The sequence below is a fragment of the Schistocerca americana genome, chromosome 1, assembly GCF_021461395.2.
Source record: "Schistocerca americana isolate TAMUIC-IGC-003095 chromosome 1, iqSchAmer2.1, whole genome shotgun sequence".
In the NCBI taxonomy this organism is placed as follows: domain Eukaryota; kingdom Metazoa; phylum Arthropoda; class Insecta; order Orthoptera; family Acrididae; genus Schistocerca; species Schistocerca americana.
Window position 1 is genome coordinate 744173165 of NC_060119.1, and position 14007 is coordinate 744187171.

Below are 14007 nucleotides of genomic sequence, written 5' to 3' on the forward strand. Positions count from 1 at the left end.
CAAAATGGACCAGTAATACTGTTAGTACTAGATTTCTGCTTGCTACAGCAATACCTTCAACCAGCATATGCTGACATCGCTATAGCACGCAGAAATGTACTAATACCAGTATTGCTGGCCCCTGTTTTGATCAGAATCAAGGTGGAATCTTCTTACACGTCGTTCGAGGGTCTGAAGATGGCTTAGTAAATTGCCCTAACTAGTAGACAAATAAAATTAAGTTTGGAAACTAGATGGCAGAAAGACGTTTAATCTGACATCCTGTTTCTAACAACAGGTCCTGCAAACATCTCCAAAAAGATGGATGTACAGAGACATGAAGATTTAAGACGTCCACATGGTTCCTTTGTTCTCTCCACACGACAGTAATACCAAAAATGACATTGCTTTTCAAATTCATGGTAGCACACATTATGATCTCATGTATGCTTAAGATAGGCTTTCTTGAGAGTAGGTGGTCAAAGCTTCAGCATTATTTCTCTGCCTAAATAGTAAAAGTTACACATTAATGTGGAATCTTGCTTACCAAGATGTGAATGCACTTTCCAATATATACTTACTTAATCAACAAGGATTAGAAATCACAAAGACAATGAGAGCTGTCTGAGATTGCAGTATTTAATTTGTAAAGAAGAGGACATCAGACAACAATGCTGACCAAAACGCCAACAGTGTTGTTGTAAGCCTCAAGGGAGTATTCATTTTGTAAGGCAATAGTGAAACTACAGTACTATATATTTACAAATCATTAAACAACCAACCAACCTATTAAAATAAAGGCCACTTTTTCATTCAATCATACTGAATTATTTAAGAATTGGTTGTTTTGGTGAGACACTTTATGGAAGTTTATTAGACTGATATCAAAAGGCAAGTGAGCAATCTACCTTGACTGGTTCTGCCAGTGCATTTCCTCGTGATTTTCCCTTTGTTTCAGGTATATAAACTTCAAATGTTTTGTAGTAGGTAAGAATTTTCTCCGTACAAAGTCAGACTAAATTATCGTAGATTTTACTCTGATAGGACACATGATAAGAATCATAACAGCACATACCTAGATACATTTTTCACCACTCAGGTCATACATGTGTCATCTACTCGAGCTAGAGCTTCTGACTTTTGGAGAAAGTAACTCATTCCTGCCATTCACTTCAACCTAATCTTAACTTTCATCTCCTCCCTATGCTTCACCCTTCTCTTGTTTCCTGTTCTATTTACACTGTGATTTAGGCTATCTTTTTTTCTGCCCCTGCCCTTCTCTTCCTTCATCCTCTTTCCTAACACATGTACATATGTAACTCTGAAAGCTAATGATTCAGAGACATGCTTCAAGTTACTTTCAGTTCTTGTTTAAGTAAATTGAAGCTCCTCTTAGACAGCAAATATCGATGATAATTCATATTGTGTGTACAAAGGCACAAAGGATCGTGCTGTTTTCTTTGACACTGTCTTCGTAGTTGTGGAGTAATCACCTTCTTGATACTCACAAACTTAACAACGTAGCAGTGGCAGCAACAGAGTGCTTAGGCTCTGCATGCAAGGTACACATTTTTGCTCACTCTTTAATTACATACATACATATCTAATTGCTCCATAGCAAAAACAATTGTAAATATGACACTGTATGACAGTAAATAAATGGTTCTAAATTTGCTTACAACAAATTTGCAACGACTAATCAAATTATTTACAAATAAATACAGAAAAAAAAATCTTTCGATACTAGCTATGTCTTTCCAGCTTGCAACTCTGTTTGTGGTGACTTGACTGGTTCTGCCAGTGCATTTCCTCGTGATTTTCCCTTTGTTTCAGGTATATAAACTTCAAATGTTTTGTAGTAGGTAAGAATTTTCTCTGTAAACAGAATTATTACATTACTTATCAGTTATTAATATTCTACATGTCTCTTATTTTCAGATATTAATGACAGTACATAATGAAGCAGTTTACAATCCACTTTCATCTACACTTGATAAATAAATACTTAAGTTGTTAGGACGTAAATGGTGCGAAACACATGCGATATACAGTTTTGTTATTTACCATATTTTCGATTCTACACACAAATTCACCATATTCTACAGACATTTGACACACATCTTACACTGCACTCCCACAGGTAGTCACAGGTCGAAAATATGGTAAATAACAAAACTGTGTGTATATATATATACTGCAAGTGATGGAGTGTATCTTTCATCACTATTAACCCTTTCCCATTTCTTTTCCTGTTCCATTCCCAAAAGAAGTGAGGGAGAAACAACCATCTATAAGCCTCTATAAAAACTCTAATTTCTCTTATATTCATGGTCCTTATGCAAAATGTACATTGGTGACTGCAGAATCTTTCAGTCAACCTCAAAGGCCAGCTCTCTCAATTTTCTGAATCCTGCCGCCACGTCCATCCCTTGCTTGTCATCTTTCTCTATTGACACAATAGTTGGCAAGATATCAACTGTAAACTTACTTCCTCCTCCATTTCTTTCCAGTGCCCATTAATGGCAAATGGCAACACACTCAAATGGCATTTTTCTTTGATTAGTTTATTTAGGTGTCTCCAAATATATTTGTGTCTCTCTTGGTCAATGTCTAGAACAGGGCCAGTTTTGTGCAGTAATGTTGTCAATACCTGCCATGAGTTACGATTGGAACAAAAGAAAGAGTGTCAACTGTTAGTGTTACACACCTAATGAGAGAACAGTGTGCAGACAACGTGTTTTGAATGGCTCTGAGCACTATGGGACTTAACTACTGAGGTCATCAGTCCCCTAGAACTACTTAAATCTAACTAACCTAAGGACATCACACACATCCATGCCCGAGGCAGGATTCGAACCTGCGACCATAGCGGTCACGCGGTTCCAAACTGAAGCGCTTAGAACCGCATGGCCACACCAACCGGCTCATGTTTTGAAGAAACACATTCTGAAGAAAGGGTGAAACACTGCTGTAAATGACGATAAACCATGCTAGTATCTGCAAACCGAGGACAGCATTGCAACCCATGATATATTAGAAAAAGCACTGAAATATTGCTCTGATTTGAGTTGCTACGCAATCGATCTGCACATTACACTAAGTGGCTCAATGTTTTTAAATTAAATAATGGGAGGAGGTAGGTGGATCAATGTTTTTAATTAAATCATGAGAGGAGGTACATGGATCAATGTTTTTTAGTTAAATCATGGGAGAAAGTAGTTGGATCAGTGTTGATTAATAAATCAAATGTGCGACTATTTTCGAGTGCATTTTCATTTGACCACCACATATGATACATTTTCATATCTCTGCAACTACACCAAGAGATGTGCACCAACATCAGTCCTCTGTGGTGCTTGCTGCTATCATCACAAAATATTTCTGTTGAAACTCACTAATAGACCAAAAAACAGGAAACAAGAACTGGTTTCAATTTCCAGACTAGAAATACATTGCCTCTCTTCTTGCATATCATTGGTTATGTCAAAAAATCATCCTACTGGCTTTGCAAAACTGACGCTGCCAACCCATGAGCAGTAGATAAGCATCACCGCGACTGACCCTGATCTAAGCATTAGCCCCTCTTTCTATCATAAAACATTCACAGAGCAAAGTTTCAAAAACAACAAGGTTGGATGTTAATAATTTAGGACTCAAGGAGACCACTCATCGAATAATAGAAGTGATAAGTCATCGAAAGGGCTATGTAAAAAGAATGGAAACTTCGCCTACTTTTGGATGAATCCTTCAATGAGCTGGAGTACAACAACAACACTCTATCTATCCATCCATCCCAATGTGGCAAAGCTGATTAACTCATTCCTCTCTATCCAAGATATTGGCAATGCATTTCTCTCCAACCTATAATTACACAAAGTGATGGTGTGTGGTAGTGTGATAAAGGAAGCAACTGAAAGAGGTCTGTTATCAAATTGTGTTAGAAACAGAAGAGACATGGGAGACATCAACTAACACCTTGGAGATCAGCAATGGGTAGTGGTATAGCTGCTACACTGTTGGACTGGCTGTCACCACATTAAATGCTCACTGCCACCAATGTCTGTATTAACACACAGAAAATTTCACATTGCTGCTTCACTAGAAGCTGCAAGGAGAGAATATGCTTTTCAAAATGTCCCCAAAATCTTGCAAATTGATTGATAGTAACCCAGAAGACTTTCCCCCCTTTGCTTCTTCACTGATTTTGCCACTGAATACTTTAAAGCTTACAAATCTGTAAGCTAGATGTAGAATGTTTCTGAAGAACCATCTTTTCATATTTTGGTTGCGTAATTAAGTTTATAAGAAAGTGGGGCCCCCCTTCCCCTAAAAAGTTTTCCATTCCCATTGATTGTTAGTTATCTCTTTATTTCAACATATCTGTTGCACCCTACATCAACAACAACCTGAATTATATTGTCATACTTAGGGGTGCTCCTATGATTGCCTTCTTGTACTATTCCTTCAACCAGTTTTTCAGCAATAACTCACATCTTTGTATGTGCCCAACCTCTCTCTTCAATTAATTACACTTGTTCCTCATTGACTTTTAAGGGTGCCTTCCTTCCTTACTCCTCAATCCATCTAACTTTCAATGGTTACACCACATTTCAAAGGCTTCTAATCATTTCATTCGTGTCTTCCCCACTGTACATGTTTCGCACGCATACAGAGCTGTGCTCCCAGCATTGCTTTCATTAATATTTTTCTGGTCTCGAGGTTTATATTTCTGGATGTTAGCAACTGTTTATTTTTATAGAACATGTTTTTGTTTCATGCAGTCCTTAAGTATTTCTTCATCCATTCTGTATCTCAGATAGCAAAATCTGTTCATCTCTTCAAATGTTTGTTGTCCAAGTTACAACACTTGTCCATATAATACGTCCGCTTGCCGTACACCCTATCATCATCATTTTCTTTATGTTTATGTATACATTATAGCCAGCCAGCACAAATTCTATTTCATTAGGCAACCCCGTCCACTTTCAGTGACTACTGGTATGTTATCACCTAACCACACCATGTTGATTTTCTGCACATGACAAAAAATTCCTCATTGAGTCAGTTCTTTACTTCCACCGCTGCATCTTCAATGTAAAAATTAAATGTAAGTGGTGACAAAGAGCAACTCTGTCTTGCTCCTTTCCTAAGTTTTGCCCCCTTATCATTCCATGTAGCTTCACATACATTCTATGGTCCTCTTTATAAAAAGCCTTCATCAGGCTTCCTCAATTCTCTAAATCGGAAATACGGAAGCGTCCGATCCCACCCGTCTGCTTTGACCCACGACGTCACCAGTCTGCTTTGACCCACGACGTCACAAATATGGCGGAAACAAAAACAAACACACACACTTTCCACAAGAAGCCTAATGACACTAACGGGACAAGCGCGGGAAATGGGGTGTTTTGGGTGGGGGGCAAACTAAATATAAACAAATTTAGACGCCTTGCGTAGCTACAACGTGTAAGAGAAGACAGCCATGCATGAATACCCACCCACCTCCCCAGGGGTCGTAACCCCTGCAACCCATAGAAGATAAAGATGCTTCAGTAGCTGATTAGTGTTTTTTGTCTTTTTTTAAAAAAAATCTCACGGGATAGAACGAACAGATCAGAAAGATAAATATAACAAACTAAAACAGAAATTCGAGGAAACAGATAATTAAAATAAGTAATAAGTGTTTTTAAATTTAAAAAAAAAAAAAAAAAAAAAAAAAAAAAAAAAAAAAAAAAAAAAAAAAAAAAAAAAAAAAAAAAAAAAAAAGGTCACGAGATGGAACGAACAGATCAGAAACATAAATAAAATAAGATAAAACAGAACTGGAGACAGCCACACTCAAACCAAACTCCACGCCGTCATGACGTCACACACGACAACACCCTTACGTCACGGGTCAAAACCGACGCGTGGGATCGGACGCTTCTGTCGACCCTCTAAATCTGCCCACTTTATTAACAGTTGCGGTAAAACAGTTTTTTCAATACCACTACTACTCCTAAAACCACATTGGTCCTTTCCATTCTTCAGCAGAGTATTCTCTCAAGTATTTTGGACAGATGTGATATTAGATAAACTGTGCAATAATTTGCACACCTATCCACTCTTACTGTCCTTAGAAGTATAATAATTATGTTATTCTCAAGATCTAATGGCACTTCGCTACTTACAGAAATTTCCTTCACAAACTAGCATATTTCTTGTTCTGCCCCTTAGCTTGATGCCCATAAGAATTTGGCGCAACTTTTTATGCATAACTGTGCAAAGTTGTTTGAAATTCAGAAATAAGTACTGATTCCATTCTATCATGTTTACATTGTGCTCATTTTAAATTGGACTCATTTCTTAGGACAACTTTGAAGCTTCTAAAGTAATGTTTTAATGTTTTTGCCTCATTTCCTGCTTCCATTGTCCATTTACCTTTTTCATATCTTATTATTTTTCGCCTTATCCTGTACTTGCTGGAGCAATTATTAGTTTGTGTGTAGCATTGAAGTTACTCTATTTCAATTTTGTATTTATCTCTTGAGTTCCTTCATCCATTTTTCTTTAGCTTCACTACATTCAAGATATTTACATATCTGACTGACCTATATTGTTCCTGTTCACTTTCAACACTTACAGTTTCACTGTTTCTTTGTTAAGACCAGCATCAGTTTTCCTAGTCTTCTTTATTGAGTTAAAAAGCAAGTTTTGCTTTACTACAGCTTGTGGTTGCAAATAAAAACCTGCTCTTCAATTGGGTAGTTTGCAATTTTTCATCCCCAATACCAGTAAATTCTTACTACAGAACGATTATCGCCACCTTTATACATGTCACACAAGGACCACAAATAACAGGAACTAGGGCTTGTATGGAGGTGCATAGATAGTCATTTTTCTTCACAATGGAACAGGTCAGTAATTTCAGCTGGATGTGGCATACACAAGCAAACTTGTTAACTACTTCCTTGCAGAATAGCCATTATCGCGGTTAGAGGTAGCATTACACGCATTCGTGAGCTGTCTCTTGGGAGTGGTTACTAGTTTTTTGGTCACTACTAAAACTGTGTTTAAATTACCCATATTTCAATATCTGAATTAAACAGTAAACTCACCCATGATAACAGGATCTAAGTTGTATTCTTTAGCTAATAAAGCTGGAGTCTTTTCCTTAGGGTTTTCCTGATGGAGTGTAATAAACTGAAGGGCTTGACGTAAACTAAATCGCCCTCGTGGAATCATTGCTGGTTCTTCAAATCCAAATTCAGGAGACTCTACTGCTTTGCGTGACTGAGGTAACGGGCGAGTAGATTCTGAAACTTCAGGCTGAAACAGAGCAACAAAATTAAAAGTGAGAGACTATGCACAAAACAAAAACATCTGCAACTGCACAAAACTTTAGACCTGCATAGCTAGGCATTTGAGTTCTTTAAATCATCAAATTAGTGTCACATATCAATGTATACATGATTCAGGATAGCCCGTTCCCAAAAAATAATTCTGTACACCTACAAACAACTGGAAGTATTGAAAATACAATACACTCTCCCAGCTGTGACTAATAACACTATCAACAAGTATGGTGATATAAGATGTTATACTATATTTCAATTAGTACTGTATCAACCACATGGAATTATGGGGGGGGGGGGAGAGATGGATGGGAAATGTGTTAGTAATTTAAAAAAAAAAAACCTTGAAGACACGTAATACAAATTGCAATACGCCTGCTACTTACAAAAAAAGTTGCTTCTTCCTCAGTCACTAAGCAGATGCTGTTTATGGACTGCTACTTGTTTAATGTTTGTGTTAAAAATATACAGACGCTTCTCACAGAGTAGCTGTTACCTACATACCAACATAATAAGGACTGCTTACAACACATATACTTATTTTTATTTTCAGTGTTATGTACCAGGGCATTGCTTAACAGGTAATGCTGACATTGAGAAGAATATGCATAGATGCTAATCGTTTGTAGGTGAAAAATACAAAGAGATCAAAACATACACCATAGTAGGTCAGTTTAGCTACTGTTCAACACCCTTTCCAATATATACTGGGGAAAAGGCAAGACACTGAAGTCCCAAGAAACATGAGCACAAGGGTTATGAAAAAATCTAGTACGCTAGTGAAACCTTAATGACAATACTTCACCTTGGCTAAAACTGTGGATAGAATCTTGAAATCAAAAACAATACACACACACAAACGGGAGTTCACATTTCCAACGACACGAATAATCCGAGGATCAAAATTAGTTTGACTGTCTTAAGTTCCTGAAATCTTATTACCTGCGTATCCTTGGAAGTAACAAACACTTGCTTCAAACGACTATCGAGAGCAGTATTTTTCGTCAATTCATGGTTTAGTACATCTGTGTTTTCTGTAACAGATACAATTAATTAAGTACTATATAAATCCAACTCGAAAACTGTTGATTTCTTAGAAAAACATACTTCATGAATAACCTTTTTGATCAACCTTTTGCCATTTTTTCAATAGCGAGGCTCATCGATGGGTGCCTGGGAGCTGGCGTAGGTTTCTCCTTAGAAATTTCTTTCATTGCTCGATTTTCAACGTTAAAACGATTTAACGCGCGTCGTGTAGCAGACAGTACAACACCCATGACTTATGATGTTAGTGTTGATAGAAAAAGGTTAGGGGTTTCTACCAAAGAATAACGTATACAGGAAACAAATTCAGGCATACATGAATAGCAAATACAGTTTACCTAATGTAACTCTAAAAAATGTCACGGAAACGGTCCCGATGGTCTCTGTTTCCACGTTTAAAGTGGATGTCGTATGGCTTTAATTCGCACTTGCATCGCAGTTCGGTATTTCGAATTCACAATCATTAACTTTGAAGTCGGCATACGGTAGAATAGAAATGTCTCTGGTCTCAGCATGTGCAGTAAAGAGTTTTTGTCGCCAGCAAAATGCTTACAAAGTAACATGACTGACATTTTCCTGTAAAGGCCGATTCACACTTTATGTCAAAACAACTAAAAGGGAGGCATAGATGTCGTCAAATGGTGATGCGTTCACACTAGACCAGGGATGCACTGCCTGTAGCCTACTCATTTGATGGAGGTCCGCATCTCACTGTTCGTTCTTGCAGTTTCCCTCCCAGAAAAGAGAGGGTAGTCGCTTTTGGAACTTAGTTATTTTGAGCCACGAATATTAGACACTGGAGCAAGGGTTCCTAATTCGAAATAATAACTCATTTCATGGCACTTAATTTTTGAATCTCTGCAACAATGAAGTGAAATGTTTCAAATTAAATTGTGTAAATAGTATTTCTATTAAAATACATTGTTGTAGTGTCTTAAATAAAATGAATATTTGCGAAACGAATCATGAGAAATAATTGAGTTTAACTGTTGTTTTGTGTTTACATAGTCACAGTGAGGTGTTCGCAGCCCACAGTACTAGCAAGGCTGTATACATGTGCACTAGACCAAACGTCAACGCAGCGACACATTGCAAAGACCAGTACTGAATGGTGAAAGTGAGGTAATGAGATACCTCATTCGTAATCAGCATGAGAATTAAGGAACTAACAATAATAAATTTCATTTGTAACTAAATCAAAATTCACAGCAGATGTTTTCAGCAAAGTTGGTGTAGTAAACTGGAGAAAAATGAAACAATAACAAGTATTTAGTCCAAATATGTCAGAACATTGACATATGTATGCTAGAGAAAATATGTACATACAACCACATCAAACAATACCCACAAGAAAAAATATATATTATGTTTAACCTTTTACTTGTGTTTCTTTTCATAAGTATCAAATAACACCAAAATAACAATTTATTTTTTCCTCCAAAGATCAGGCTTTAGAACTTTTAAAACAGTAAATCCTTTTTCACTTTCACATAAATTGGACTCTCTAGTATCTCTGTTTTTCTCTTCTATCTCTAAGGTAGTAACCCACAGTAGCAACAAGTCATATCTGCATTTAAACATTAAACAGATTTTGCCACTTTCAACAAAGTATGGCAAATATTTGCATCACTCTCAGCACATTCTTTTGTCTCCCATATTTTTAAAAGATGGACACGATACCAAATAAGTTAGTTCCAGCACAGTCTAACACAACAATCGCGACATTACAACTCGTTTTTGTTACCCACAGCTAAAGTAGAGCGGCGAGCGGTCAGCAAGTGATACTGTTATATCTGGCTGGATCTTGTGAACACAAAATCGAATTGTGATTGTACATGTTGGTTCGTAAAATGGTTTTTACAAATGAGAGTATGTGTAACGCAATAAATTGCAAATGCAATCAGAAGAACACGGAATTCGTCCTTTTTTTACCTAGGGACAGTGAGACATATAAAACGTAATGTTACTAAACCATATCATTAGAATTCGCTTGTTATCTACATATTCATACTATTGATCAATATTTCCTTTCAGTAGAAGAAAGACCTCATGGAGAAAGACTCTGTTTTCCTGTACAGTAACGTGGAGCTTTGTTCAGCACACTGCGAAACAAACCAGTTTATGAATGTAGAAAATATTAAACTCATATGGAATGTAATATTCACATTATTTGACATGCCAAATAAGCCACTTCAAATGACCATTGAGAAAAAACTGCCACACAGATGAGATATTCCATCAAAAGCTTCTTCTTGTGATGACATTGTTTTGTTTAGAAACTTTTTCACTGATGTATAATCTGCAACGTCCCCTTAGAAACATTAATGAATGACTGTGCTGATAAACCTCTTACATTATTTGATTTTCAAACAGCTGAGCAAAACTGAATGTACTCAAGACATTCACTAAAATGACACACAATATTCTTAGTGCAACGCAATCTGACTTTCAGTAATCCCTACAAAAGAATGGCTCTGACTAACAATAACCTATATCTTTCATGAATTCTTACCTCACAAAAATCTTCGTTACTCGAAGTACTGCAATACAGCAAGCGCCAATAGTGCCAGATAAATAAAAGATTCTAACTACTGAAGGCACTAACTACTGATAGGCATAGTTAGCAAATGAAAGATTTTGATAGAGAACAAACAATGTATTTACCTTAATAGTGTTCAAAAGTTATAATATATACATCAGTTCATGACATCCAGTCTTACAAATTTAATGTCTCTGTCCAAAACTCCGCTATCTCATTCCCCACATCCACCACAGCGGGCGGCTCACCTCCAACTGCGCAACGCTACGCGCTGTTAACAGCCAACAGCCCAACCCTACAATAGCGAATATTACAACAATGCCACCCAGCCACAGACTGCACACAGTACAGCCAGTGATTTTCATACAGAGCGCTACGTGGCGTTACCAATATAAAAACCTAAACAGCCCACTTACAAATCAATTTATTATAATATTTTCAACATATTTTTACTATTGTTTCATATACAACAGTATAAAAATGAAGATAATACTTGTGGCAATAGGTGCCAATGACTAAAACACATGTTGAACCAATACATGGAGTGTTGATCCTGTTAATGAGTGGAGGTACATCTCCAAGCTTCTTGCAAGTGAATCTCTGTGTTTATATTCTTTTGGTATCGATGTGGTAGGATGCAGTTCTATCCAGGATCACACATATTTCTTCGTAAATATGTTGTAGCTCAGTTCATGAGTTTTAGCCCTATTTGCGCTTATTTTAGAAACATTCATGTCTTCTCATATCACACAAGTTCTCAGAAGCAAAAAAAATAAGCATTTCGTAAATTGCCTAGAAAATGGATGAAAAACAAACGTTACCCTTATAATGCATATGACTGTCTGTTTTTTCACTGCTTGAAACACCAGTGTCACTCCATCTGTCAAACTGTAACACTTTCTGCAGTAGAGAGTGCCACAATTATACATATTAGACTGTCATTGTAGTTAGTCATTAAGAGCAGGCAGATGCATTTTGAAATCAGGTCCATCATTATCTTATATCCGCCATTACATGTGGCTTAATTAATATGAATACAACTTGGCATACTTAACATGCTTATGTTCAAGGAAACGTAATACAGTCCACAGCTGAAACACTGATATGCTCAAATGTTAGTAGAAAAACCATTTAATAACTTAAATGTCGGTTTCATGCCATCTATGTACTACTAATGAAGAAGTATTTTATATCCTCAAAACTCTATCCACAGAGGACTGGCACATAAGTATTATAGTATTGCAAGCCCTACATAGCAGGTTGCATGGTACATTATCACTAAACTTTATATGGGACAAACAAGATAAAAAAAATGTATGAAGATGTAAGAAGTAACACAAAACAAAACGTAGAAAAACGTCACTCAAAGCTGTGACAGGACTTGTAAACAACAAAGAACTAATGGAATAATTTTTAGTTATTTGAATTTCGATACTCATATATTTGTCAAATAACTAATCCATTGCTGTACATTTTGTTACATGATCAACACTGATCTAGACAAGATAAGGATAAACAGAAACCAGGCAGAAAAATTAAAAACCAAAAATAACCTATAATGGATACTGAATCCAGCTTGGAAAGCGTTTTATTCTTGTCTTAAACTTGATGGTAGTAAATTCTGCTGTGAATCCTAGCTATAGAAGTTTTACTATGGTGGATTAGAAAATAGCTATAGTTGTGGTGTCACCGCCAGACACCACACTTGCTAGGTGGTAGCCTTTAAATCGGCTGCGGTCCGTTAGTATACGTCGGACCCGCGTGTCGCCACTATCAGTGATTGCAGACCGAGCGCCGCCACACAGCAGGTCTAGAGAGACTTCCTAGCATTCGCCCCAGTTGTACAGCCGACTTTGCTAGCGATGGTTCACCGACAATATACGCTCTCATTTGCCGAGACGATAGTTAGCATAGCCTTCAGCTACGTCATTTGCTATGACCTAGCAAGGCGCCATTACCAGTTACTATTGATACTGTAATAATGTACCGTCAAGAGCGACGCTCATCATTAATGGATTAAAGTTAAGTATTCCACCTACTACGTCCGTTTTTCTAAAGTCTAAATTCCTTGTCCTGTTCCAGACCTCATGCCAGCCTGCGTGAGCTAAAACGCGTGCCTTTCGGCTTCCTCTAGTACCCGGTGTTGGCTCTCCTGCCAACCCACAACATTGGTGACGAGGCAACACCGCGTTCGTAACTATACTGCCCTGATTTACTTGTGTAATGGCTTCGCCACCATCTCCAGATGTACTGTCCGAATTTTATCGCTTACAGAATCAGCAGACGCAGGCCTTACTGGATGCCCGTGGACAGCTCGTCCAGGGTCAATGTGCAGTGCAAAAGGACGCGGCAGCCGCCGCTCCACCGCTCACGCCGCCACAAAACGCAGTTGCACCACCTTTTCGTCCTTTTGATGCTGCACTGGAAAGCTGGACGGAGTGGTCATGCCAATTTGGATTCCATCTCGCCGCCTACAGAATCCAAGGTAACGAGCGGCAGCCTTTTTTATTATCTTCCGTCGGGGTGACCACGTACCGTGTGATAGTCAAATTATTTCCCCGATGCGACGTAGCAACTCTGTCCTACGAAGAAATCTTGTCTGCATTAGATGCATATTTCAAAGAATCAGTCAATGTAGTAGCCAAACGGTATACCTTCTTTTGTACAAAACGTACGGCAGGTCAGACTAATCGGGAGTGGGTTGCGACCTTGCAAGGCCTTACTAGGGATTGTGCTTTTGAGTGTCAATGTGGACTCCCTTATTCAGGTACTACGGTGTGTGATGCAATTGCACAGAACGTTTCTGATGTTCGTATACAGAAACAGATTTTGAAACTAGTCAATCCCTCCCTTCAACAAGTGATGGACATATTAGATCGGCAGGACACACTTGACTTTGCTCAGGAATCATTTGAAACTTCGCCACCCGTGTGTCAGGTTAACTGGCACGCCGGGCGAGCTACACGGAACAGTAAACAGTCCTCGCGCCCGACTGCGCCGCTGCCGCGTGGCTCTCAGCCACGTGTACTGCACCGTCAGGCAAATGCAGTGCTAAAATAATGCCCGCGGTGTGCTACTAGACATTCGCGTGAGAATTGCCCGTCACGCCAA

The 14007-nt window shown here is 38.0% G+C and overlaps 1 protein-coding gene across 2 annotated transcripts; it reads right to left on the minus strand.

Moving 5' to 3' along the window:
• Positions 1 to 599: 599 nt before the first annotated feature.
• LOC124545235 (protein NDUFAF4 homolog) lies at positions 600 to 8936 on the minus strand. Of its 2 annotated transcripts, XM_047124109.1 has the most exons (5): positions 8696 to 8848; positions 8446 to 8592; positions 8256 to 8347; positions 7077 to 7287; positions 1536 to 1854 (listed from the first exon to the last, which is right to left on the minus strand). In XM_047124109.1, exons 2-5 carry the CDS (start codon positions 8588 to 8590, stop codon positions 1727 to 1729), a joined length of 576 nt encoding a protein of 191 aa, XP_046980065.1. In that variant the 5' UTR covers positions 8591 to 8592; positions 8696 to 8848; the 3' UTR covers positions 1536 to 1726. The 2 variants fall into 2 exon arrangements, with proteins under 2 accessions (XP_046980073.1, XP_046980065.1); XM_047124117.1 differs by lacking the exon at positions 1536 to 1854 and adding an exon at positions 600 to 979 and having other exon boundaries at positions 8446 to 8936.
• Positions 8937 to 14007: the final 5071 nt, after the last annotated feature.

Excerpts from the sequence above, each read along its gene's own strand:
- LOC124545235 (XM_047124109.1), bottom strand. The coding sequence starts at position 8,590 with ATGGGTGTTGTACTGTCTGCTACACGACGCGCGTTAAATCGTTTTAAC. Across the intron at positions 8,348-8,445 it reads TATTGAAAAAATGGCAAAAG|AAAACACAGATGTACTAAAC; the intron begins GTTGATCAAAAA and ends TATCTGTTACAG. Across the intron at positions 1,855-7,076 it reads CTTAGATCCTGTTATCATGG|AGAAAATTCTTACCTACTAC; the intron begins GTGAGTTTACTG and ends TTCTGTTTACAG.